Source organism: Stegostoma tigrinum, chromosome 30 (assembly GCF_030684315.1).
Source record: "Stegostoma tigrinum isolate sSteTig4 chromosome 30, sSteTig4.hap1, whole genome shotgun sequence".
NCBI classification, from domain to species: domain Eukaryota; kingdom Metazoa; phylum Chordata; class Chondrichthyes; order Orectolobiformes; family Stegostomatidae; genus Stegostoma; species Stegostoma tigrinum.
Window position 1 is genome coordinate 19450020 of NC_081383.1, and position 26037 is coordinate 19476056.

The 26037-nt window shown below is 40.3% G+C and overlaps 2 protein-coding genes across 8 annotated transcripts in view; one reads left to right on the top strand and one right to left on the bottom strand.

Annotated features, from left to right (window-relative positions):
* The window catches only part of plekhj1 (pleckstrin homology domain containing, family J member 1), an 83022-nt gene extending 78262 nt beyond the window's left edge, over positions 1-4760 (bottom strand). For 2 of the 3 annotated variants that reach the window (XM_048559500.2, XM_048559498.2), the window contains exon 1: positions 4267-4760. In XM_048559500.2, the coding sequence (XP_048415457.1) occupies positions 4267-4360 (94 nt within the window). In that variant the 5' untranslated portion in view covers positions 4361-4760. The remainder of the gene's footprint in view (positions 1-4266) is intronic. The other variant, XM_048559499.2, reaches the window with a different exon arrangement.
* A 91-nt stretch (positions 4761-4851) lies between these two features.
* Positions 4852-24118, top strand: sf3a2 (splicing factor 3a, subunit 2). 5 transcript variants are annotated; one of them, XM_048559502.2, is made up of 10 exons: positions 4878-4965; positions 9265-9471; positions 9924-10082; positions 10173-10244; positions 11843-11889; positions 13702-13811; positions 17068-17117; positions 18132-18272; positions 19267-19335; positions 23024-24118. In XM_048559502.2, the coding sequence occupies exons 3-10, from the start codon at positions 9957-9959 to the stop codon at positions 23969-23971; spliced, it is 1563 nt and encodes a 520-aa protein (XP_048415459.2). In that variant the 5' UTR covers positions 4878-4965; positions 9265-9471; positions 9924-9956; the 3' UTR covers positions 23972-24118. The 5 variants fall into 5 exon arrangements, with proteins under 5 accessions (XP_048415460.2, XP_048415458.2, XP_048415459.2 ...); XM_048559503.2 differs by lacking the exon at positions 9265-9471 and having other exon boundaries at positions 4852-4904; XM_048559501.2 differs by lacking the exon at positions 9265-9471 and having other exon boundaries at positions 4856-4965.
* Positions 24119-26037: the final 1919 nt, after the last annotated feature.

The following is a 26037-nucleotide window of genomic DNA, read 5'->3' on the forward strand; positions in this document are numbered from 1 at the left end:
TTTAGGGAGGTGGGGGCAAGCTGGGCCGGTTTTGGGATTTGGGGGGTGGGAGGGGGTCGATTTTGAAGCTTGTGAAATCCACATTGATATCATTGGCCTGCAGGGTTCCCAAGCAGAATATGTGTTGCTGTTCTCCTCCCCTTTACCAAGATGTTGCCAGACATGGAAGGTTTGAGTTATAAAGATACGCTGGGATATTTCTCACTGGAGCATAAAGAAGTTACCGAAGTTTAAAAGACAATGAAGGGTACAGATAGTTAATAGTAGTTGTCTTTTCCCTAGGATGGGGATTTCAAGACCAGAGGACATATTATTAAGGTGTCAGTGGAAAGATTTAAAAAAGGCATGAGACGAAATTTTTTTTAAAAGAGGGTGGTTTGTGTGTGCAATGAATTTTGAGGAAGCGGTGGCTGTAGGTACAATTACAACGTTTAAAAGACATTTGGATAAGTAACTGAATAGGTAATTTTGGAGGGATATGGGCTAGGAGCAGGCAAGTGGGAGCAGTTTAGTTTGGGATTACATTTGGCACAGACAGGTTTCTGATTTCATGCTGCATTACTAAACTTTTCCTATTCATGTACCCATCCAGATGCCTCTTAAGTGTTGTAAATGTACCCACCTTCACAACTTCCACTAGCAGCTCATTCCATACACATACCACCCTGTGAGAAAAAGTTACCCATCAGATCACTTTTAATGCTTTCCCTGCTCACCTTAAACCTATACCTTTTGTTTAGGACTTCCATACCTTTGGAAAACAGACCTTGCTTATTCACCTCATCGATGCCCCTCATGGTTTTATAAACCTACAGCCCCTGACACTCCAGGGATGAAAAAGTACCAGCCTTTGAAGCGTCTCCTTATAATTCAAATCCCCCAGTCCTGGCAGTAGATTGGTTAGTGAGGTTAAATCACATGCTATCCAAATGAATACAAAATTGGCTTGATGGTAGAAGACAGATGGTGGTGTTGGTGCATTGCTAGCCTTTAATTTTCTTTGAATATATTTTTATTTTGATCCTTTGTGGTCCCTGTCCAACAGAAATTGGCGGAGACAGAGTCAAGGGACAGCCATTTTTTGTTCGTTTCTTTATTTATTTACCCCCCCACTCCAAAGTAATAGGGTCTTTGTTTTCACAATACAGTCAAGGAAACTTTATTTCCTGTTTCAAAACAGTAAGCAGGCTTTGCTCAGTGTTTCACCTGGTGCTATCCCAGTCTGAGGGAATATCTGATGGGGGGGGGGGTGGCACGGGAGAAGGGGTCTTGGTATTTTCTGGTTACACCTTTCGTTTAAAAGTAGAGGGATGTTATTTGGACTGGAGGCTTGCGACCAGCAGTGTGGTGCAAGGATGGGTTCACTGTTGTTCATCATTTATGTCAACAATTTGGATGAGAATATAGGAGATATAGTAAGTTAGTTTGCGGATGACACCAAAATTGTTGACACAGCAGACTGTGAAAGAGGTAATCTATGAGTACAATGAAATCTTGACTAAATAAGGCCAATGGGCCAAGTAGTGACAGGTGGAGTTTAATTTGGATTGATGTGAGGTGCTGCATTTTGGTAAAGTAAACAAGGGCAGGACTTACACAGCTGGTATGTCCTGGAGAGTGTTGCTGAGCAGAGGAATCTAGGGGTGCAGGTTCACAGTTTCTTGAAAGTGGCATTGCAGGTAGCTAGGTTGGTGAAGGCAGCATTTGGCATACTTGCCTTCATTGGCTAGAAGATTGAGTATAGGAGTTGTGACAAATATTGCATTATACAAGACAATGGCAAGGCCAATTCTGGCCATCCTGCTATAAGGAGGATGTTACTGATCTAGAAAGGGCACAGAAAAAAATTGCAAGGATGTTACAAAATGCAAAATATACTAGCGATTTGATCTGGATATTGCTGTAATGCAAGGCAGCCAGAAGGCATGTTATCTAATGATTAAACACCCACAAGCAGGAAATGATGATAAACAGGCCAAAGCAATAAACTAGAGCAATCAGTCCTAACACAACTGCTTTTAAATGTTAGTTATATATAGAATTTAGAAAGAGAATGACTTGTTAATGTTTCGGACTGCTTTTCATTCAAACTTGTGCTTCAGTTTAAACTCTCCCACAAAGCAAATATTGCAGACGCTGAAGTGAACAAATTGCAGGAGCTATTCAGTGGAGCAAGTAACATCTGTGGAGAAAAAAGCTAATATTTGAGGGATGCAATCTTTAAAGGAAAAAAAACTTTAAATATAACAGACATTAGAGGTTTTAATCAAGTAGAATTAGGCCAACCAAGATGGGTGATGGCAGGTGGGATTAAGTTTTCTTCTCTCATTCACTTGCCTTGCCTCTTGGATGATGGGGCTGAATATAGGGCAGACTCATTAGCAATTATCATTGTCAAATGTAAGATGGGTAAGTTGCCAAAAGCAGGTAAAGGGTCTAGAAACAGGTATTTGACAGAGGGCAAAAATCTGGCAGATTGAATTTAATGTGAATTTGTCTACTTTGGAAGGAAAAACGGAAATGTACCCACTATTTAAAACAGTGCAGGCAGAGATTGCCAAACTGTGTCTGTGTGACCTGTGATGCAAATCAAAACAAAAATCAGTTTGCAGCTCTGGCAAGTGATTAGGGAGACAAATAGAATGGCAATTATTACAAGGGGAATGGAATACATAAGCAGGAACATTTTATTGCTGCAGGGCTTTGGTGAAACCATATCTCAAATACATGTACACTTTTTTTCAAAAAAGTGTACAAGGTTCAATTGGCTCATTTCTGATATGAAGGGCTCATCTTACAAAGAAACGACTGAGCTGGGTGGGCTAGTTCCTTCCAAGAACTTAGTAGAATGAGGGGATCTTATTGAAATATACAAGGCCATGAGTGAATTTGATACAGTGGATAGTTTTGGATAGGAAAATGGAATGGAGACCACAATCAGATCACGTATGATTTAATGGGAAAGGCAAAAGGAAAGGCCAAATGGCCTACTTCTGTTCCCAAATCCACATTCCCATGCTCCTTCACTTACTAAAGCTTGTTACAGCTGATATTTTCCACACCTGAAACATTAACTCTGTATCGCTCTCTAGAGATGCTCTCAACATACTAACTATAGTCAGCATTTTTAGCTTTGTAAATACAGATGTCAGACCTCTTAGACCTCTCTCTAGTCAACATTTTTGAATGAATTGGATGGTTATCAATCTCCAAACTGAATTTGAAATCATTTCAACACATCACAAAAATCATGCTCATATGAACAAATGTCTCCATTCCTATACAGGATCATTGGCCATTTAAACCCTCATTCATGCTAGTCACCTCCAGACCACTCAACATGAACTCAGCATACTCAAAAGACTTATTTATTGCACAACAAACCCAGTTCGACCATCACCTCTATCCACAAGACTCACATTAACATCCAGATTTTAACAATTTTATGTTACTCTCCTTATCGGCAAATACATTTACAGTCTAATCACCATTACTCCCACATCTGCAGGCCACCTTGTGTTTGTCTTTCCAGCCCAATGAGCAGCTGCCCTTTAACTCCATTTATTGATGATCTTGTTTTCTGGCTATGAGACTTCACACTCAAATCTCTCCCTCTCCCCCCAACCCACTCTTTTTCTGCTACAGACCCCACACTAAAATAGAAGCTTTCTTTTTTTAAAAAAGAAACATTCATAACATTTTTTTGGTTCATGTGGTTTCCCTGTCCCCAGGGTAGGGGTTATTGTTACAGTAAAAACTTATAAAATGCAATCATAATAGGTTGGCATTTACTTTACACTCTCTGCTGTCCCCTCCATCGACAGCTAACATTGACATATAATAGAGCTAAACAATTTGCGGTGCATAACCACTGTTTTCTGATTGTAGTGCTTGCAGCGAATTTAAGAAATGGAACAGGCAACTGGGTTTAAGTAGAAGTGATAACTGCTAATTTAGATACTCGAAGGAAAGGTGGGCAGAGTCAACTCTTGCACGTTGCACTCAATGTCACCAGCGGGTTACAAAATTATGAGGTAGGTATTGGTTCCAATGTAACACCCCAGGACTGTTTTCATCCTCCCTGCTGAGCAAGTGAAATCCCTTTCAACCCATCCGACCCCAATTCTGAGGAAGGGTCACCGGGCCCGAAACCTTAACTGTTTCTCCCCAACCCACCCCACCCCACCCCACAAATGTTGCCAGACCTGCTGAGCTTTTCCAGCAAGTTCTATTTTTGTTTCTCGAGCAGCTTAGATTGCTCCTTACCGTCGTTGCGCTTTGGGCCCTTCATGGTGAGCTCGGCTGCCTTCTCGGCCGGTTGTTTGGAGAGACACAGCAGCTCCTTCTCATTGTATCTCATGGTAGCTGGCAGAAAGGCCCCTTCCCCCTCGATATCACCCCTTCCCTCACCGAGGGGAGGGGGGGGGGGTGGATGTTAATGAGCAGTTCCTTGCCTTCAGACACAGCCACCACCCTGGACAAAGCTGCCCCACCTGGTGAGCGTTATCTCTGGAAGCGAAGGCCGAGCGGGAGGTGCGTGCCGTTGGTACAAAATCGCGATAAAGTCTGCGGCATATCTAAAAGTCAATAAACACGGGCACGCCCAATCTAGCGACAAATCATGACTTCGAGCTGCGGCGGAGGCTGGCACTACGCGGCACACCGAGCGGCAGACGGAACAAAAACCGCACCTCACCCCAACGCTCGACCTCCCTCAGAATCCACCGCGTCTTCTTGTCAATAAAGTTATTGAAAAGCCCCACTTCCGGTGGTCCACGACCTTCTTCCGGTTTTTGGCGCATCGCGCCAGTGTTCTTTGTTAATAAAGTTACTGATAACAGTAAGTTCCGGTGCGCCGCGACTTTCTTCCGGTCGGTTTTGGTGGCTGTTGGAGGCGTGTTCAGGTAGTCGCGGGGCTGATGGTTCGAGGCCGCTAGTTTATTGGTCCCTGGTAGCCGGAGCTTGGTGGGTCAGGCACAATATACCTTCGTCATGATGAATGTTCTTTCCCTCACTTCCCCCCCCCCCGGACCGGTTGTTAACCCGGCCATTTTCTGAGCTGGCCAAGGAACCTGAGGCCTGTGTTTCCAGGCTGTTTAATGCAACGTTTTCCTTTGTGTCTGCTTGTTTGTTCAATGGTAAAGCTGGAGCGATTGGGGTCAACTTTGTTCGGAGTGAGCTGAATAAGCAAAGTGCTTGGTCTGACTGAAACCAGGTTGAGAGTTTGTTTCCCCTTGACTTTTGGGTGGTGGTGTGAGGAGAAAGGTGGTTCGGCATAGAGGACCGAGTACCTAACACTGAGATGAGGAGAAGTTTTTACAACAACGCACTTAATGGGTTAGAGATAGTGGGAACTGCAGATGCTGGAGAATCCGAGAATCTTTTTCTGATGAAGGGTCTAGGCCCGAAACATCAGCTTTTGTGCTCCTAAGATGCTGCTTGGCCTGCTGTGTTCATCCAGCTTCACACTTTGTTATCACTTAATGGGTTAGATTTTGAATCTTTAGAATTCTGTCTTGGAGTACTGCCTACAGTTTTGTTTTCCTATCCTGAGCAGGGGATAAATATTTTTTGATCAACTTGTTCAGAAATATTATGATGTACCTCTAGAGCATCAGAGGGACTTTAACCCAGGCCTTCTGGTTCAGATGTAGGGTGTTTACCAGTATGTCACTCGACCCTTCTGAAAAGGGGATGTACTTGCCATAGAAGGAGCACAATGGCAGTTCATCAAATTAATCCCTCCGACAGCATGTTTGTTATACCAGGGATTGAGGAGATTGGGTATATATTTCTTAGAGCTTTGAAGATTTGGAGTTGAACTCATTGAAACTTACAGGACATGATAGGGTGAATATAGATAAGCTGTTTTCTCTGGATGTTAAACGAAAAATGAGGGGCCATAATCTCAGGATAAAGGATGAGGTATTTGGACTAAACTAACAGGTGCTGTGTTATTAGGTATATTCAAGGTTAAGATTGATGGATTGTTGGTGTCTCACAAATTCCTGATATAGGATTTATGAAGTTAAGGCAGAAAGTCAATGACATTTGTATTATGTGGTGGCCCAAGCTTAATGAACTGGGTGGTCTATTCCTTTTCCATACATTTAGTTTAAGAGTAGTGGAAAATGTTTGTACTGCATATGTACATGAATGATGTAAGGAGGAATGTTTTTGTTAATATATATGCTTCCAAACACTTGTGTGGTGAGGGAATCTTCTTTATTTCTGACGACAGATTTTTGCTTCAGCTTTAACTACATTTCACAAGATTGATCACTGGTTGCATCTGTTCTATTCTGTAGTTTTTCCCAATGGCTTGAGTTGAAACATTCAGCACATCATCACAAATATTTATCTTTTTGTTCCTATGCCATGTGTGTTCCCAGAATGTTAATCTTCTACCAGTTTTTTAAAATATATATTGCCTGACCACAATTTCAGCTGTTAGTACCGTTACATTCTACCCAAGTATGCAGATAATGCCAACATTTGTGTCCTTGCTGTTTCCTTGATTTGATGCTGCCCCTGTTTGGATGAGTGTGAATGGGTTAGAAACTTCTCTGGAATGATCTTAGCTGATGTTCTGACCCTTTGCGAAAAACTGAGTCTATCTCTCTTCAATTGCTCACCAAGGATCCACCATAAACAAGCTTGGTTTGCTGTTTGGAACAACTGACTTTGGCCTCGTTCCTAGTATCACTTGGGATCAGCTCATCTCCAAGTCTGAATATAGTAAATTTAACCTGCCCTCCAGTAGCTGAGCATGTAAGTGCTCAATATTTAAGTGAATTTTGAGACAACTCTGCATCTTTGAAGATGTTATGCTTTTTGGATGAAGTATTAAACCAGGATGTGTTCAACAACAGCAACTTAGCATTTACATTGGGAACAGGAACAGACCATGTAACTAGTCAAGCCTGCATCACCATTCGTTTACTTCAACACCACTTCCCTGCACTATATTAGTACTGTTTGATATCATTAATTTCTGACTTGAATATCTCAAATTTTTTTTTAGTTTCCGAAGCCCCTGGGTAGAGAATTCCAATATTCATTACCCTCTGAGTGACAAGATTCATGCACGTCTTGATTTGAACTTAGCTTACCCTTCCTTAGTTTATGTCCCCTGGAATTATACTTACCAGCCAGATGAAACAGCTTCCCTGCCTTCTCGCATCCTGTAAGCATTATGTAAGTTTTAGTGAGTTCATCCCTCATTTTGTCTTGAAACTTTAGAGAATGCAGATCCATCATCTTCAATCCATCATAGAAAAATTACACTACCCCAGGGATTAATCTAGTGAACCTCCATTCCCCTCCTGTTCTGGCATGCATATCCCTTTGTTAGATATGGGAATCAAACTGCACACTGTACTCCAGGTGAGGTCATGCAAAGGCTTTATTCAACTGCAGCAAGATATTTTTATTCCTGTTTTCAAGTCCCCTTATGATGGAGAGCCAGCATACCATATGCCTTCCTAGTTATTTGTTGAACCTGAATGCTAACTTGTAGGATCTTTGGACATCCTCAGTTTCCAACCTCTCACCATTTAGGAAAAAGTCTGCTTTTCTGTTTTTGTTTCTCAATTAAAGCAAATAACTGCACATTGACTCACATTATTTTCCACCTGCATATTCTAGCCAATTCACTAAGTTTGTCTAAATTCTTCTTGAAGCCTTTCTTAGTCTGTTTCACAATGTACCCACCCAAATTGGTGTCATCAGCAAATTTTGAAATATGACAGTTGGTGCCTAAGCTGAAATTATTGGACTGAAAATAGCTTATGAACACAAGTCAATATAGTTTTGTGCATTATTTAACAGCCTGCTTTCCTGAGCATGGTCTGTTAATTCCTACTCTCTGCTTTCTGTCTATTAAAAGCCCTGTCAACCCTCTACAGTCCTCCTTGCTAACATCTAGGGACTAATGCCAAAATTTTGGCACTACATTCTCAAACATTCACTCCCTCCACCCCCAACACACAGTTGCAGCAGTGTGTACTATCTACAAGATGCATTGCAGAAATTCACCAAAGATCCTCTGACAGCACCTTCCAAACCCATGATAACTTCCATCTCGAAAGAGAAGGGCAGTAGATACACAAGAACACCACCAAGTTCAAGTTCCCCTCCAAGCCATTCACCATCCTGACTTGGATATACATTGATGTTCCTTCACAGTCACTGGGTCAAAATCCTGGAATTCCCTCCCCGATGGCATTGTGGGTCAACCCACAATGATAGGCTACATCAGTTCAAGAAGGCAGCTCACCACCACCTTCTCAAGGGCAGCTAGGAATGGACAATAAATGCTGGCCAGCCTGCAGTGCCCACATCCCATAAAATGAATAAAAAAACCCTCAAGTCCTGGTAACATCCTGGTGAATTTTTGGTTTATGTGTTCATAGGAAGCTATGAAAATAATTGCTATTTTGTTCCAATGTAGTGTTCCTCCTCCAGAGTCCTTACAATTGGAATTACGCCAGCATTCTATTTCGTCAGCTTCACTCCAACTACAACTTATATTAATGAGATTGGTGACCATCTCAGCATTTTACAAGGGGGAGAAATGAACAATGGAAGACTAGTAGTGCATTTGAACAGTTCAGTTTTCATGAGGCTATAGGAAGCAGGTAGAGAAGTATGAAAAATTTCAAGGATGTGTACTAAGCAATTAGAATATATGTGTTGGGAGACAGAAGTAAAACCAATTTAAAGAAATGGATACCAATGGCTGGAGTGTAGTGTTACAGATTTCATAGATTAAAGAGAAGCTATACATGGATTGAATGAGTGGGGTAGGGCCTTTGAAATTGGCACAAGAAATCAATTCAGTTTAGTCAGGATGGACGTGATAATGGGCAGTGATGATTAGCTGAAGCTGATAGAGAGCTTGTGAGAATTAAATTTTTGGAGATGCTTAACACATCAATGGACTATTTTAGTGTGAAGTAACAGTGTTATTTGGCAACCTGCAAGAAGGCAATGTATTGAAAGGGGAAGAATGGGTTCTAATGGTGAGCTTAGAATTGATCAGACTAACTTGATCTTCACTGCAGGATTTACAGCTGGTGCCTGAATTTTGCAGGTGTGAGCAAACCTTCAGTTTGCACTTGTGGACTAATTTTACAATATATTCGTCATGGGTGCTAGGTTTTAACCCAAACCAGCCTCTTTATACTTTATTGTCCAAGCTCTGATGTTGCTTTTGGTTTCTAATTGTTGAGACTAATGTGGAGCTTATAACTATGGTTTCAGGACCTGTATTGAACTCTCAGCCCTGATTAATCAAATTGGTAAAGTATAAAAGTGAAGGAAAAGTAACAAGTCTGCACAAATGCTTCTTTGCTACCAGGAACTGGTTGAATCTTGCCAAACTGATTTAACACATAGCCGTAATAGTCAATCAGTTGGCATCAACAAATATACTGGCTGGATTTAAAAACAGATCACAAGTGTGAAAAGGTAAAGTCTATGCATTACAACAGAGAATGGTATTTGCAAGTATGAAATATTTACTATGAATATTTTTCCAGCTCATAAAGCTGACGTTTCATTGTTAAAATCTATACCATATTTAAGATAGTGAAGTCTATAAGTTAATAACGTCAAGAAATCTTTAGAATGTACTTGACCTTTTTGTAAAAACATGTGTATAAAAGAATTACACAGGTGATTCTGCAATCTGTCACTCCAACTGCAGAGCGATGCTCACAGCTAGTGGACCTCAGGACGTCAGAGGCCCTTGTCTGTCTTTTCCTGAGATGTACAATTGTCTGTGACATCGGATCATTCATGCAGTACTTCAAAAACATTCCTCATAAAGTTGCCATTTTGTGAAACAAACGATAAGTTTCTGTACAGAAAGTGAAACTGACTATTAATATATCTGCATTTTTGTTTTTAAACTCTTTCAGATTTTGTAAAAAGATACTCTTCATCAAATAACTATGGATTTTCAACATCGACCAGGAGGGAAAACTGGCAGTGGAGGGGTTGCTTCCTCCTCTGAAAGCAATCGAGATCGAAGAGAACGGTTGAGACAGTTAGCTTTGGAAACCATTGACATAAATAAGGTTAGTTTCTGAGTGCAATCAGTACCAGTAAATTCCTGCAAATCTCTCGGCATATTGAAATTTTATTACTATTCTCTTTCTAATTTTTAGGATCCCTATTTTATGAAAAATCACCTGGGTTCTTATGAATGTAAACTTTGTCTAACACTTCACAACAATGAGGTAAGTTTAGTTTTTTGTTGACACAAAAGTGGAAAATGTCTGCTGGGAGAGGGAGTTCATCTGGGCTTCAGATGGCAGTATAAGGCAATAAAGATCTTTATTTCTGTTGCCAGCTGTCAGCTACGTCCAAAGGCATTGTGAAAAATACTGCAACAGGTTCTGACAGTCTTGTCTTGGCCTCCCTTCTTTGTTACCTAGGACACGACACTCACTTTATGCACATTAGAAGAATAAAAGTCTGAGTGAGCCATTGTCGTTTTTGCTGTCAGATCTGAACTCTTCCAACCTAATGTTCAGATAGACAGGAATGTTATGAAATTGTTCTTGTGCTGTTGTTGGACTGGCATTGTTATCTTATTTGCTTAGAAATGCTACTGTAATTATTAAAGTTGAACAAAACAGGACAAAGCAGCTCATTATGACCCTGTCCACCACCTTCAACATTTGCTCGCATCCTCCATTGGTACACCATGATGGCATCTACAGCAAAATGCATTCCAGCAATTCACCAAGAATGCTTTGGTAGCATCTTCAGAAATATAACCCTTATCATCTTGAAAAACAAGCAAAGTAGGTGCATGTGAACATCATCACCTGCAGCTCTCCCTCTATGTCATGCTCGTTCTTCCTGCATCTCTAAAAATTATGAACTTGCTCAATAACAGTGTTTTGGCTGGACCTATAAGCACATAGACTGCAGTGGTATTAGAGGCCGGCTCATCTATGTCACTTATTCAACTTCTTCAGTTGGGGATGAGCAATAAATACTACCCTTGCCAATGGCACCCACATCTCATGAGTAAGAAAATTAGGTAAACACTTAAACAAAAAACCTTTTACAGTAAATTTTAGTCGATAATTGAAACTCAAGCCAAGGTTGCATTTCGGATTTACGGTGCTATCTTTGAGCTGATGTGATTTATTTTTCAGTCAACAGTTTGAGGTGTAACATCAGGTGTAACATCTTTATTTTTTGCGTAATCTTATTTAAGCTAGCTGAGTTTGTATGTAATTAATTTTTCCATAATATTTTGCAACACATCTTCTAAAGTCACTTAATTCATTTTTATATGGTTGGACTAAATTTCTATTACATCAAGACAAAAGTAATGCTGATAATGGGATGATTTCCCACAGAACATATGTGGATATTTAAATAGGTTTACATCAAATTCTTTAAGCTGGACACTTCTGTTTTCCACTAGTTTGGATGAGTCTAAATACTGCTTTAAGAACAAGATTATTGATGAACTTGCTTTTTGGAAATTGCATTGAAAATAACTCAAATGCATTTGACATTCTCATCCTTAATATAGGGGTTTTATTGACCTGCCTGTTAGGACTTAAATTAGATCGAGTATTCAAAAGCAAATACAAAGCTTTAACCTACTGATCTTCCTCCCGGTACCACCAGCAATTTTTTCTTTTAAATCAGGTTTTCTCTCAAATAAAGTGTTGTATTCTTGGAACTATCTTTTACATTTCTGATGTTGAGGTTTGTTCAGTTAATTTACCCAAGTTGCCTATCCTTTAATTGCATATAAAATTAGACTCTTTTAAAGTACTGTTTTAACTTGATTTGAATTTTTCTTCTATAGGGAAGCTATTTGGCACACACACAAGGGAAAAAACATCAGACTAATCTGTAAGTGTAAAATTATGTTTAATGTAAAAATATGTGAGTTTTGAGAAGATTTGTAGCTCAGGTAGCTCTGGATGGGAGTTTGATCGCTAAGCTGGAAGGTTAGTTTTCAGATGTTTCGTCACCATTCTAGGTAACATCATCAGTGAGCCTCTGACAAAGCGCTGGTGTTATGTCCCGCTTTCTATTTATAACCTTAACATATAAATAGAAAGCGGGACATAACACCAACGCTTCGTCGGAGGCTCACTGATGATGTTACCTAGAATGGTGACGAAACGTCTGAAAACTAACCTTCCAGCTCAGCGAGCAAACTCACATCCAGTAAAAATATGTTTTTGCAATTATTCTGTGTTCAGTTCCTTTATTTTAACAAATACTTGTCTCATTAGAAAAACATAAACTGTAAAATATGCAGGTCAATGCCATTAGTTGAGATTTTCTGTTTATATTGCAGCTGTTATCTGTCAAAACTTTTACTGCATTTGAATACTGCCTTCCATTTGAATAGAGTCTTCCATTCATTGATGCAAGGTTTTAAATATAAAATTTGGGGTTAAAAAAAGTCTTTGTTTCATTCTGTTAGCTCTTTCTCAGAAGGCCCTTTGAAGAAATATAGTGAGAGGTAGATGAGAGGAGTCAGTGCTGTTGTCAGATATATGAAAGATTTCAGAATTTGTGAAGAAAGTACCTGTTACCTCTATCCACAAGAAAGTTTCTTCTTGGTACTCAGCAGCCAAATGGATGTGCTAAAAAATATTCACACTCGTGGTAAACCTCTGAGAGTGCTAAAGCCTTCCAAATAAAACAGTGCTTTGAATGGAGCTTTGATGTCAGTGATGTTCATCCTACCAACTGGACGGTGCAACCATGTGCATTCTTGTTGCTTTACAGATTGTTGGGAGATTGGATTAAATGGCTTAGGGTGACTTGGTTCCCAGTGGAATAGTGCCTGGCTTTTACTCAACACATTCTCTCTCAAAGCAGCAATATTAAGAGTTTCTAATTTGAGGCATTATAGAGGAGTTTGAGGAGTTTCTATCCCACTGTGCTGCTGAGTCAGCCATCTATCACATTGTCTTATGGAAGGCCAGGGTTCTCAAGATGATTGTATCTTTGAACCTAGTTGTTTGTCTGTGGATTCCTTAGTGGCATGCTCAGCAACAAATAATGTAGCTTTACAACCCATTATGTAGAAGGATATATTTAAACCTTCCATAACAGCATTGTTAGTGCACCTATATCAGACAGGTAGCAATTCAAGAAGTCAATTCACTCCCACCTTCTTGGGGATGGGCAGCAAATGCTAGTTTACCAGCAATGCCCAGATTCCATGAATTTTTTTTTTAAAAACTTGCTGTTCGTATATCCATCAGTTTCGGATGCAGATTTATTTTGCAATGGACTAACTCAGCCTAAGGAATAATCAACATTTTTTTAAAGCATGCTCAGTACCTTCAAATTCATATATTGTAAAACTAAATATTTAATTTATGGACACAGACAAACTGCTACTTTAAAATGTCAAACCATCAGTAATCACTTGCTATAGCTCTTTTTGAAATAATCATGCAGAATTGCATATTTAATTCCTAGTGAGTTCAAGCACTTGGATGCGATGCATAAATGGCCTATACGTTTAATATATATAGACCTGTCAATCACCATGCAGTTGAGCACCAATTACACGATTTTGGTAAATGTGCTGGAATTGGTCACAATTGATCAAAAAAATGAACCAGCTATTATTATTAGGGGGTAGTCATCAAATCATGGGATTTCCAACAAATGGTCCATGTTGTGTTTTGAATACAGGGCACGACGAGCTGCAAAAGAGGCAAAGGAATCACCAGCACAGCCTGCCCCAGAGAAGGTTAAAGTGGAAGTGAAAAAGTTTGTGAAAATTGGCCGGCCAGGTTATAAAGGTATTTTTTTGAGCCTTGAGTGTCACAGTGGGTGAGTGTAGCAAAGTACTTGTAACTTTTGCAGAAATATATGGGTTTTATTGCCAGTTAATTATAAACTTTTGTATTTCGCTAAACATTCCATGGTTTAGGAATATGAAATGTGGAAAACAGTTTTTGAAGTTTTTAGTAATTATGCAGGGTGAACTGTTAAAGAATAATGAAACGCTGAATTATCACCAAACTAAATAACTTGAGAGTTGCCCATTAGCTCCCTAACTCCTTTTAAATTGTGCCTCCTGCTGGTCAAGCAAGTCTACTGAAATGTACTTATTAAGAAATTGCCATTTTTAATACTCACAAATGTGTTGTATGCAGTCTCCATATTCAATCAATGAAATTAGTTTGTGTGGAAGTAAGGAATAGCAACTGAAAGAAATCATGGATGGAAATGTCTGAAAGTTCTTGAAGAGTTGCCTCACTGCAGGACAAAATATAAATTGGACATAATGGAAATGTGTATGAAGGGAACCCAATTGAAATGGGTGATTTTACTCTGCATGTTCACAGGACAAATCAAGTGCACAGAAGTCATGTAGAAGACAAATTTGTAGAGTGCACCAGGGATTGTTTCTTAGAGGAGTACATTGCAGATTCTACTCTGGAACAGACTATTTTATATCCTTAATGTGTAAAGAGGTAGGAGTAATCTCCTGGCTAAGCGTGCTCTAGGGAGTGATGAAACAATATGTTAGTATTTCAAATTTGGTTTGGGGAGAAACAACTTGGGTATCAAACCAGCATCTTCAACATAAATAAGGGAAATTACAAAGGAACCAAGAAAGAATCAGCTAAAGTGGGCTGGGAGAATAGACTAAGGAAGGGTCTGAAGATGAGTAGTGGCAAAATGTGTAAGGGGATATTTTGCCATGCTCAGAAAAAATATAATTCTCATCAAAAAGAAGGACTCAATGAGAAGAATGAACACCCATAGTTAGGGATAATATTCAATCAAAAACTAAGGCATAACAGGTTGCATAAACTGATGGGAGGCCAGAGCATTGGGATTTTTTTAGGAATCAGCAGCAGATAACTAAAAAGCTACTAACAAGGGAAACATTGATAATGAAAGTAAATTCACAAGAAAATATATTTTTAAAAAGCAGCAAGAGCTTCTATACATGTATAAAAGAGAGTAGCAAAAATGAATGTGGGACCTTTGGAGAATGCAACTGAGGAATTGATTATAGAAAACAGGGAAATGTGGATAATTTAAACAAACATTTTGCACCATATTACATTAACATTTTCATGTTGAAGGACACTATAAATATGTCAAAGAAAAAGAAGGTGCTAATAGGAGGGAACAGTCTTCTAACAGTCTCTATGATGAGGGACAAAGTATTTGTTAGCCTAATAGATTGAAAGCAGACAAGTTGTCAGCACCCAGTGACCTGCATCCAAGGATTTTAAAAGAAGTTGCTGCGGTGGTAGTGGAGGCATTGGTCAAAATATTCAAGAGCTCTCTGGAATCTAGGAGAGTTCTAGCAGATTGGAAATCTACTAATGTGTTGCACCTGTTCAAGAAGGAAGGGAGACAGAAACCAGTTGGGCTAACATCTATCATTGCTAGAGTTCATTATTAGGGAAGAAATTGGACATTTAGAAAAGCCTGATGCAGTCACACAGAGACATCGTGGTTTTCTGAAGGGGAAATCATGTTTGACAAATTTGCTCAAGTTTTTTGATCATGTAACAATAGATTTGATAAATGGATCAAGCAAAAATCATGTATTTTAGTTTCCAGAAGGCATTTCATAAAGTGCCACATAAAAGATTATTGCACAAGATTGGAGGTCACGGTATTTTAGATAATGCACAAGCATGGATTGAACAAAAACAAGTTGGTGGAAAAGCTGAGCAGGTCTGGCAGCATCTGTGAAGGTAAAAAACAGAGGGTAATCTGTCGGATCTGGAGACCCTTCCTCAGAACCATCATCCATGTTGATACATTGATTCTTAATGGATTGAAGGTTGGTTAACACATGGAAGACAGAGAGTCAGGATTAATTGAATTTTTTCATATTGGAAAGGTATAACTGGAAGAGTGCCACAAGGATAAATCTTAGGGCCTCACTTTATTTACTATCTTTGTTGATAACTTGGAGGAAGGGCAGAATGTAATATATCCAAATTTGATAATGATCCAAAACTAGGTGGGAGGGCAGGGTGCAATGAGGGCATAAGGAATCTGCAGGAGAATATAGATTGGTTGAGTGAATGGGCAAAAACTTGACAGATGGATTTAATGTGGGGAAAATGTGAGTTTATGTGCTTTGGTAAGCTGAATCAAAAGAGACTACATAAAAGTGCAGCACAGGGATTTAGGTGTTCTTGTGCATGAAACTCAAAAGGTTAGCATGCCGTTGCAGCAGGTAAATAAGATGACAAACAGAATGATGGCTTTTATTGCTAGAGGGTTGGAATTTAAAAATAGATAAATCTTGTTACAACTGCATTGAGTGTTCATGAGGTTGCATCTGGAGAATGGGGTGCAGTTTGGTCCCTGTTTTTAAGAATCGATGTATTGACGTAGATAATGGTGCAAAGAAACACACTAGACTGACTGTTGGGATGAAGAGGCTTACTTTTCAAAAATGACTAAACAGATTAGGTGTTTATTCATTAGAGTTTATAGGAATTAGGTGACGGTCTTAATAGGTTAGATGTTACGATGATGTCATCATTAGTGGGGGAATCTCAATCTAGGCTACATAGTTACTGAATAAGGGGCCTTTCATCTATAACTGAAATGGAAAAAATTTATTTTCGCTAGCTGGTGAATGTGTGGAATTTTCTGTCAGTGTATGTATAGAGGTTAGGTCACTGAAAGTATTTGAAAAGGAAGCAGATAGATTATTGAAATATTGAGGAGTTTAGAACTAGGATGAGCTAGCATGGTAGAGGAGTCAAGGCTTGTGGCAGATCAGCCATGATCTTGTAGAATTATGGCACAGGTTTCAGGAGCTGAATTAACTGTTCCTGCTCCTATTTCTTATGTTCAATCTGGAAATTTCTGGTACAACTGAGAAGTTTTGATATTGGGGAGATCTCGTGGTAAAAAAGACACAATCGTTAAGATTCACGGTGAAAATTGCCATGTAAGTTACCTCACTGTTTATCCCAGTAAGAGAAGAAAATTGCTGTGGTCTGTTTTAGAGGACTTTATTTTAAATAAACTGACAAAGATGCATCGAAGTTTTAACTTTTTTTGTAGTGACCAAACAGAGGGATGCAGAAGTGGGACAACAAAGTCTTCTGTTTCAGGTAATGTACACTACTGCTCTATGTACATCGATTATAATGGTTGGATTTGAACCCATGATGTTGGTCTGGGACACTGGATTACCAGTCCTTTGATTTTGCCACTATGTTGCCACTCCCTTGGCAAACCTTTTCATTTTGGTGTTTTAACACTAGACATTGTCGTGCGTTCAGCATTCGAGCCACATCTTTGGTTGAACCAGCTTGTAACCTTTATCTTTCCAATTTTACGTTAGATGTAATTAAACTTGTGGGTCAAACAGTGAACTAGAATACCTGCTGTGCTTCACAGTAATTCCCTTAATTTTCATTTGTAGAAAAATGTATGCTTTTAGATTGCTTTTTGCTGTAAAGCACTGAAGAAATCTATTCAGCATAGACCAGGCAGTTGAACCATGCTCAAAACAGTCCATATATTTGCAGTTATAATAACCTTTAGCAATTTCATCAGTGTCAAAAGCAGTTTCACCTGTAATGAATCTTGAAACATGGTGAGCAAGGTATCTGGTAGCACAAAGACCTCTGACTTATCATATAAATTGTCATGCATTTTGCTTTTGTCACCAAAAATGACTTTCCAGACTTCTTTGAAGCTATCTCAGCAAAAAAAGATTTATTCCCTTAACTACCTCAGACTTTCAGCTCCATGGGATACTTAATAGTGAATGTAACCAAAGATACATTGATCAAACCAGCATTCTGAATGGTCTGATTCAAGTACCCATTAAAATACAGTGGTAGCAGTTGCTCCACATATATCTGTGATGTGTTCTGTCTGTAGTCCATAAAGGTAGTCAAAAGGAAACAATTTTAACCTGTGACTGCAATGACTAGTAAGGAAGAATCCAAACGTGTTTTCCCCATACAATTGCTGGGGTATTGATGTTAATCTTAAGCACATACCAGGTTAAGTAGCTAACTTTATATCCTCCACCAACGTATATAGTAGCTTACGCTAGCTGATTGTATCTTTGTCTAATGGTTTATTTGTTAAAAATAACCATTTTTATCTCTTAGATTGATTATCCTGAAATTGCAGAAGGTGTAATCCCACGCCACCGGTTTATGTCTGCATATGAGCAGCGAATTGAACCACCTGACAGGCGTTGGCAGTACCTGTTGTTTGCAGCAGAGCCATATGAAACCATTTCTTTTAAGGTATTGTACACACATAGATTGTTGTGCTACCTGGAGAGTCGGATAAATTTGTTTGCTATGACAGACAAAATCTGATGCTGTTTCCACACACGTGCTATTCCTGATCATTCAAACCGGGCTTCTTACAATGGGAATCTGAATTATTTAATGACCTTGTTGATTTAAAGTACACATTGGAGATTTGAGACTTAAAAGCTGCATTATTATGTAATTTGAGTTAGGTGATTTTGAATTAGCAAGAGTAGGTTATAGAGTTACCAACATGCATGCTGTTCTATGTCAAGAATGTATAATAAGGATGATGTAAAATTAAGTGCTAGTACTAGTTTAGTTACATATAGGTAAAGTATCACAATCCCAGAGGACCATAGGGCTGCACTCTCATTAGAGAGAAGTGACTGGGGGTGGTTTAATCTGAGGTCACCACCCCTCAGGCGAGGATGAGATTGAGAAGGTGAGACCTTCCAAATCAGCTGGTTTTGGAAATGAACCCATGCTGTTGTTGTCACTCTGCATTGCAGCAACTGCAGGTGTCCTGCCACTGTACTAGCTGATCCTTAGCTTACGTATATAAACTATGCCGTTGAATTTTGCAGGGTAACAGGAATCACTTCAATCCGCTTTTATTTATGATGTTTTGTGGGATAGAAGTGTTGGTGATCATGGATGGTTAGTGAGAGGAAACAAAACAAACAGGGAATTTTTTAATATTATTGATGGAAACCTTTTACAAAATGGAAAGACGAAGATAAGGAAAAAAAACAATTTTTTTATGGATTTCTGAGCAAATGGACCAGATTTTATAATAGTGCTTGGACAAATTTCTCGCATTTTAATTTATTGTTGAAAAGATGTTTAAAGTGAATGTTATGCATGTCTTGTACTCTGCATATTTAGTTTGGATTATTAAGGGAAGTAGATGGAATATTGAAACATCTATCGGAGATTGAATGTACTCAACAAACTATCATATCACATCTTTAACTGCATATAGGTGCCAAGTAGAGAAATTGATAAAGTTGAGGGGAAGTTTTGGACCCACTGGAATAGAGAAACGAAACAGGTAATCTAAAGTTTATTTCACATTTTTGCTTTACATCAAACAGAAAGTAGACAACGTGTACATTCTTTCATTATAACTAGCTTCTGTCTGCAATGCAATTCTGCTTTTGTTTTAAGATTTCCAGATAGTGGAATCCTTTAAAATCCCTGCAAGAGAATACATAGCAACACAGTGGAGCTCTCTTATCCTCATAAAATAAGTACAGATGGAGAAAGTTTTGGTACATTTAATTCAAAACTGCATTTGCTGCCATTGCAATTTCACACTCACTGCTCACTCAGTGCTTAGGACTGCAATGAGACCATGGTAGCCGCATACATCAAAAAAAGTGTTTTTCGACAACTGTTGGATCACTGCCCTGTCCCAGTCCTTGAACACTTGTTGATTCATTCACTACCCTCCACCCTAAGTGAAGCAACAAACAAGTGAGAATGCAGCAGTGGGTGAGGCAGAGAGCAGGGTTTTGAGCAAGCGGCAGCAACAACAGGTGCCTATCGCTGGCATCAATGGCACCAACCTCCTGTTCAAGTGAGATGGGGGCACACAAAGATGATGCCAGGGCACTGATTTACTGGCAGGCGATGGTGTCATTGAGCCATAGAGCTGTACAGCATGGAGACAGACCCTTCAGTCCAACCCATCCATGCGGACCAGATATTCTAAAATAATCTAGTCCCATTTCCCAGCATTTTCCACTTATCCCTGTAAATCCATACTATTCGTATACCCATTCAGATGCCTTTCAACTGTTGTAATTGTACCTGCCTGGACTACTTTCTGTGACAACTTCTTCTGTATATCCACCCCCCAAACGTGAAAAAGGGACCTAAGGGGCAACTTCTAAATGTTTCTCCTCTCATTTAATACCTATACCATCTAGTTTTGGGATCCCCTACCCTGGGGATACGACCTTAGCTCTTCACCCTAAATATGTCTCTCATAATTAGATAAATCTCTTATAAGGTCATCCCTCTGCCTCTGAGGCTCCGGGGGAAAATAGCCCCAAACTGTTCTGCCTCTCCGTATAACTCAAACCTTCCAGCCCTGACAACATGCTTGTAAATCTTTTCTGATCCTTTCAAGATGCACAACATCCTTCCTACAGCAGGGAGAACAGAATTGCATTTAGTATTCCAAAAGTGCCCTAACCAATATCCTGTAGTGTGCAACATGACTTCCGACATTGGTTGGATTATCCTCCCAGAATATCCATTTGTATCTCTTGTACTTGCATCATCGAGCACTTTAACATCATCACACCTCCAGTTGTGATACCCCATGTGAAGAAATAGCTTTTCGGGCTTGATCATATTGAATGGTACAGTAAGCATGAATGGCCTATTCTTGATCCTATTTTCTATGTTTCTTTACCACTGGGCTCCTACAATACATAACAATCTGAAAGTAACACTGCCTATTTCATTTAGTGTCTTGTATACTTAAAGAAGATGTTTTCACACTCTGCTTTATTCATTAATTATAGTCATTTCCTCTAATTTAGGATCAGCCTGTGCTTTCTTGTGAACCATCTGTAGGGCTTGAGTCCTAGTCACTTTTATTCTGTGGCCAAAACTCTGCAGAATACTTCAAGTGCAGATTGTTCAAAACATTGCATATTTTTAGTGTAACTTATGTGAATTTGATCTAAAATGTTTAACAGTAGAATTGAACGTCCTGTTTACTTTGTTTACTGCCAGCTCACATTGTTGAATATGTTGAGCATTGCTTATTGTAGTGGATCTCGTTCAGCTTCTTATTTACTTTGATCTAATCCACCTTTTGGGGGCCTGATTTTCAGATACTATTGGAATTTTATCTTGAATGTTTGATTGTAGTTCTGGAATATGTCCATCTGTATTGATATTCAGAGCTCCAGGTACAGATTTGATGACAAAGAATCATAGAATAGTTAGAGCACGGAAGGAGCCCATTCAGCCTGTGAAATCCAGGCCACCTGTCTGCAAAAACAATTTAGCTACTTCCGTACACCAGCCTTTCCCTTTACCTCTGCAACTTATTTCTTTCATGTCTTTCTCCGATTCTGTTGTGAAATTGAATTTGCCTCCACTGCATTGTGAGGAAGTAGCTATTTGCTGTCAATTGCTTTGTTAGTGGCCCTGTTTCTCAACTTTTGTCAATAGGAGGCATTGCTCCTTTTCTCTTGCTCTCTGTCTGTCTCTCTCTCTCGCCCTCTTTCCCCAACCCCGTCAAGATGCCTTGTGATTTTGAATCTCTGTCAAATTTGCTTCGACCTATTTTAAGGAGAACATCCTCACCTTTTCTAATCTATCCATGTTAGTTATCCCTAAAATAATTCTTGTAAATTGCCCTCCCTGAAGCCTTCAGATCCATCTTAAAGTACATTGCCCAGAACTCAATATGATACTTAAGTTGACAATAAAACTGTTTATGAAGGTTTGCCAATGGCTATTTTTTGCGTACCCTATAGATCCATCTATAAGGTCCAGCATCCTTGATACCTTTTTAGCAATTTTCTTGACCTTTACGGCCAACTTCAATGCTTTTGGACCTCAGTTCTCTCTGCCACTATATCCCCTTTCGAATTGTGCCCTTCATTTTACATTGCCTCTCTTCATTTTGATAGGAAGAATGAGTCGTTACTGTTCCTGGGAGGACCACTGTACAGACTCCTCCATACCAAAAAAACAGCCATACTCTGTGTCCCGACATACACCCAACTGCTGCTCTGAGCTGCCATATGTTTTTTATATAGGAAGGTAGGCTAAAGTGGGACCAGAAAATTGCTGTTTACTGTATTTTTTTTTAAATGAAGGTTTGTGGACAGAGAGATAGCCAGACAAAAGTCCTAAGAGCATAAAAGGGTCCAAAAGCCTTCCAACTTGATGTCAATTCAGCCAAGACTTAAGTGGCAAATGGCTGAGAAATAATGGCCACAAATGAGGGTGAGGAAAAATATCGAAGTATACACATGAATAGTGGAAGCAGATTCAGCAATAACTTTTAAAACAAAACTATGTTTAAAGGGGAAAAGTATGCAGGGCTATGGAGAAAAACATGGAAGGTTGGATCTAATTGGATAGCTCGTCAAACTGCAGTTCAGACACGATGACCAAAATTGTCACCTGCTGTGCTAAATGGTTTTGTGATTCCTGCCGGGTCAGTAGCAAAGCATTGTAAATTTAAAGGAAAACATAGTGTGCATATTGAGGATAGTTTTTTTTGATCTTCATTATGGCTCACACGTGGTTGTTCTTAAGACATAACCATGAGAAATGCAGCAATCTTGATTCTATCACATCCGGGTTAACCATGTGTTGTATGTCTGTTTGGAGACGAAATGCATAGGGGTTCTGTTGTAATAATAAAAGTGATACATGTTGCCATCTTGAGGTATGTTACAGTTTTAATAGCATGCTTGTCACATGCATTCATTTCTGTGGAAAATATGGTTAAAAATAACACACATACATATTCGTAACCAAATGTTCACAGATTTATTTGATCACTTGCAAAATCTAGCTTCAGGGCCTTCATACAAAGATAATGTGCCACAATTAGTTTGACCATCTTAAGTAAAAATAATGTGTGTTGGAGAAACTCAGTAGGCCTGGGAGCATCTGCAGAGCGAGAAGCAAAAATAATGCTTTGAGTCCAATTTAACTTTTCTTCAGAACTGTTTGACCTCCTATTTCTCCCCCCCCCCCAGTTTTTTCTTCAGTTCCATTTCAAGATGGAAAAACCGTTGCAACCACCGACCTTACCAATTGGACCACCTGGGATAAAGAACAGACCACCACCACCACCACTTATGAATGGTGTGCCAGCAAGAGCTCCCATGCCACCAGATGCCCTTCCGCCTCCAAGACCAGCAGGCATGCCCATGCCACCGATGCCACCAGCTGGCCCAGTGCCACCTGGTCCACCACAGCTTCCTCCGGCTCCGCAGGGACCACCACCAACTCCGCAGGGACCACCACCAACACCACAAGGTCCTCCGCCGACTCCTCAAGGTCTCCCTCCAGCCCCGCAGGGTCCTCCACCAGCTCCACAGGGTCCACCTCCAACCCCGCAAGGTCCGCCGCCGCCAACCCCGCAGGGCCTCCCGCCGCCGCCAACCCCGCAGGGCCTCCCGCCGCCGCCAACCCCGCAGGGCCTCCCGCCGCCGCCAACCCCGCAGGGCCTCCCTCCGCCGCCAACCCCGCAGGGCCTCCCTCCGCCGCCAACCCCGCAGGGCCTCCCACCGCCGCCAACCCCGCAGGGCCTCCCTCCGCCGCCAACCCCGCAGGGCCTCCCGCCGCCGCCAACCCCGCAGGGCCTCCCTCCGCCGCCAACCCCGCAGGGCCTCCCGCCGCCGCCAACCCCGCAGGGCCTCCCGCCGCCGCCAACCCCGCAGGGCCTCCCGCCGCCGCCAACCCCGCAGGGCCTCCCGCCGCCGCCAACCCCGCAGGGCCTCCCGCCGCCGCCAACCCCGCAGGGCCTCCCGCCGCCGCCAACCCCGCAGGGCCTCCCGCCGCCGCCAACCCCGCAGGGGCCTCCCCCTGCTTCAGTTCCACCTATGATTAGGCCTCCACTTCCCAGTGATTCTGCACCAGTATCTGCACCTCCTACACCTCTGCCACCACCAGGTGTTCCTCCTCCTCCTCCTACTAATTGACCTTTGTTTTAGAGAATTTTGTGTTTTCGACATAAGGCAATTTTTGTAGAAAATAAGTTTCCTTGTAATTTTGGTGTAGCTGTATTTCTTTCAGTTGTATGGTACTTTCCTGTACATCATTTTCCATTAAAAACATTTTCCAACGTTTTTAAATGTGAGCCTGTTCTTTTTTTACATTCACATTTCATTCAGCGAGTACAATTTAATTTTTACTGCTCAACTAAAACTTTAATATATTAATTTTTGAAAAAAATGTCCAAGTTAAAAGGCTAAAACAATTAATCATTGACAACTTGATATCTGCAAATATTGTCACTGTTGAAGAAAGGAAACATACTGAACGTCAGGACTTGGGTATTCTCAGTTCTTGAGAACTTCAAGAAATTTAAATTCCAGTTACCTTTACCTTCCTGTCTGTATTAGACACCTTCTCTCCTTTTCAAGCTTATTACCATGTTTGATGTCTCATTTTTTGTTTCCTACATGCAAACACTAACAGCACAGTGGAGAAACAAATTATTCAAAAATTGTTATGAGAAAAGCACTGTAAGGAGAAAAGGTTTTCATGAGTTTCTACCATTTAAAACTGTTAATGTTATTGCTTTCGTACAGAAGTATGAAATAATTTGTGAAGCGCTGCAAGCCCTGTTCCTTGGAAGATTTAAAGTGCAATTTGAGGTGAGGTTTCACCCAAAAGCCAGTAGAACAGAAGTTGCAAAACAAGTGGCAACATAGTTGCAGCTAGAAGCTAAAGGCAATGAAACAGATAAAATTGGATTGGCTAAAAGAACAACTTAGGGTCGAGAGAGTCAAGTTCTCAGGAGTGATGGTCACCAGTAATCTGCCCTGGTCCACCCGTGTCGATGCTATGATCAAGAAAGCACAACACTGCTACTTCCTCAGAAGGCTAAAGAAATTTGGCATATTCATCAAGATTGTTACCAATTTCTTAGATGCACCATAGAAAGCGTTCTATCCAGGTGCATTACAGCTCAGTATGGCAGTTGCTCTGCCCAGGACCATAAGGAACTACAGAGCGTTATGAACACAGCCTATTCTACCATGTGAGCCAACCTTCCATCCATTGACTCCGTTTGTACTTGCTGCCTCGGAAAGGCCACCAACATAATCAAAGACTCCTCCCACCCTGGTTTCAATCTCTTCCAACCTCTCCCTAATGGCCAGAAGGTACAAAAGGTTAAACACCCGTACCAACAGATTCGAAAGCAGCCTTATCCCTGCTATTATCAAACTTCTGAATGGACCTTTTAACTTAAATGTTAATCTTGCTCTTTGTGTGCCTTCCCTGCAGCTGTAATGTTGTATCTTTCATTCCATTGTATTGATCGAATGCACTCTGAATGGTATGATCTGCCTGTACTGCATGCAAAACAAAGTTTTTCACTGTACCTAGGTACACATGACAATAATAAACTGAAGCAAATCAAGAAATAGGAAATAATTACAGGAAAAAGAAAAAAAGTTTAAATTCATGTATCTTGAACTGAGAAGGAAGACTAAGGGCCAATCTGGTGAGCAAACCACACCTGACTCAGACGTGAGGGCTAAAGATTTCAAGTTTGCCAGTTTTATCCTTGAGTTTGATAAGCTGTAGGTGAACACCTTATTTATCTTGCCTGAAAGGTTATAGCTGTATACTGTTGGACACTGCTGTTGCAGAGATGGCTGATGGGGATAGCTCACAAAATTTTTTCTGAGAAGATTGCCACTGTTTATGAAGCTGCAAAAGGAGCTTTTTTTAATTGCAAACCAGTTAGTAATGGGGAATTAGTTAAGACTGGAGTAGTACTGGGAAATAGTACAGCCAAAGTCCATAGGTGTAGGAGCAGACATAGGCTCTTCAGCCTGCCAGGCGTACTCTGCGATTCATTGAGATCATGGTTGATCAGACAATCTTCAATTCAACTTTTTTGCTTTTCCCTAAACCCTTGATTTCCTAACTGATTAAAAATCTGTTTATCTCAGCTTTGAATATACTTAATGACCTTGTTTCTACAGCCTGGTGCAGTAAAGAATCTCTCATTCATATTCCCGAGAGAAGAAAT

Bases quoted from the DNA above. Each gene is read 5' to 3' on its own strand.
- sf3a2 (XM_048559503.2), top strand. From the start codon at position 9,957: ATGGATTTTCAACATCGACCAGGAGGGAAAACTGGCAGTGGAGGGGTT. The intron at 10,083-10,172 runs GTTAGTTTCTGA...TCTAATTTTTAG, and splicing joins AAACCATTGACATAAATAAG to GATCCCTATTTTATGAAAAA. The intron at 17,118-18,131 runs GTAATGTACACT...TTTATCTCTTAG, and splicing joins AACAAAGTCTTCTGTTTCAG to ATTGATTATCCTGAAATTGC.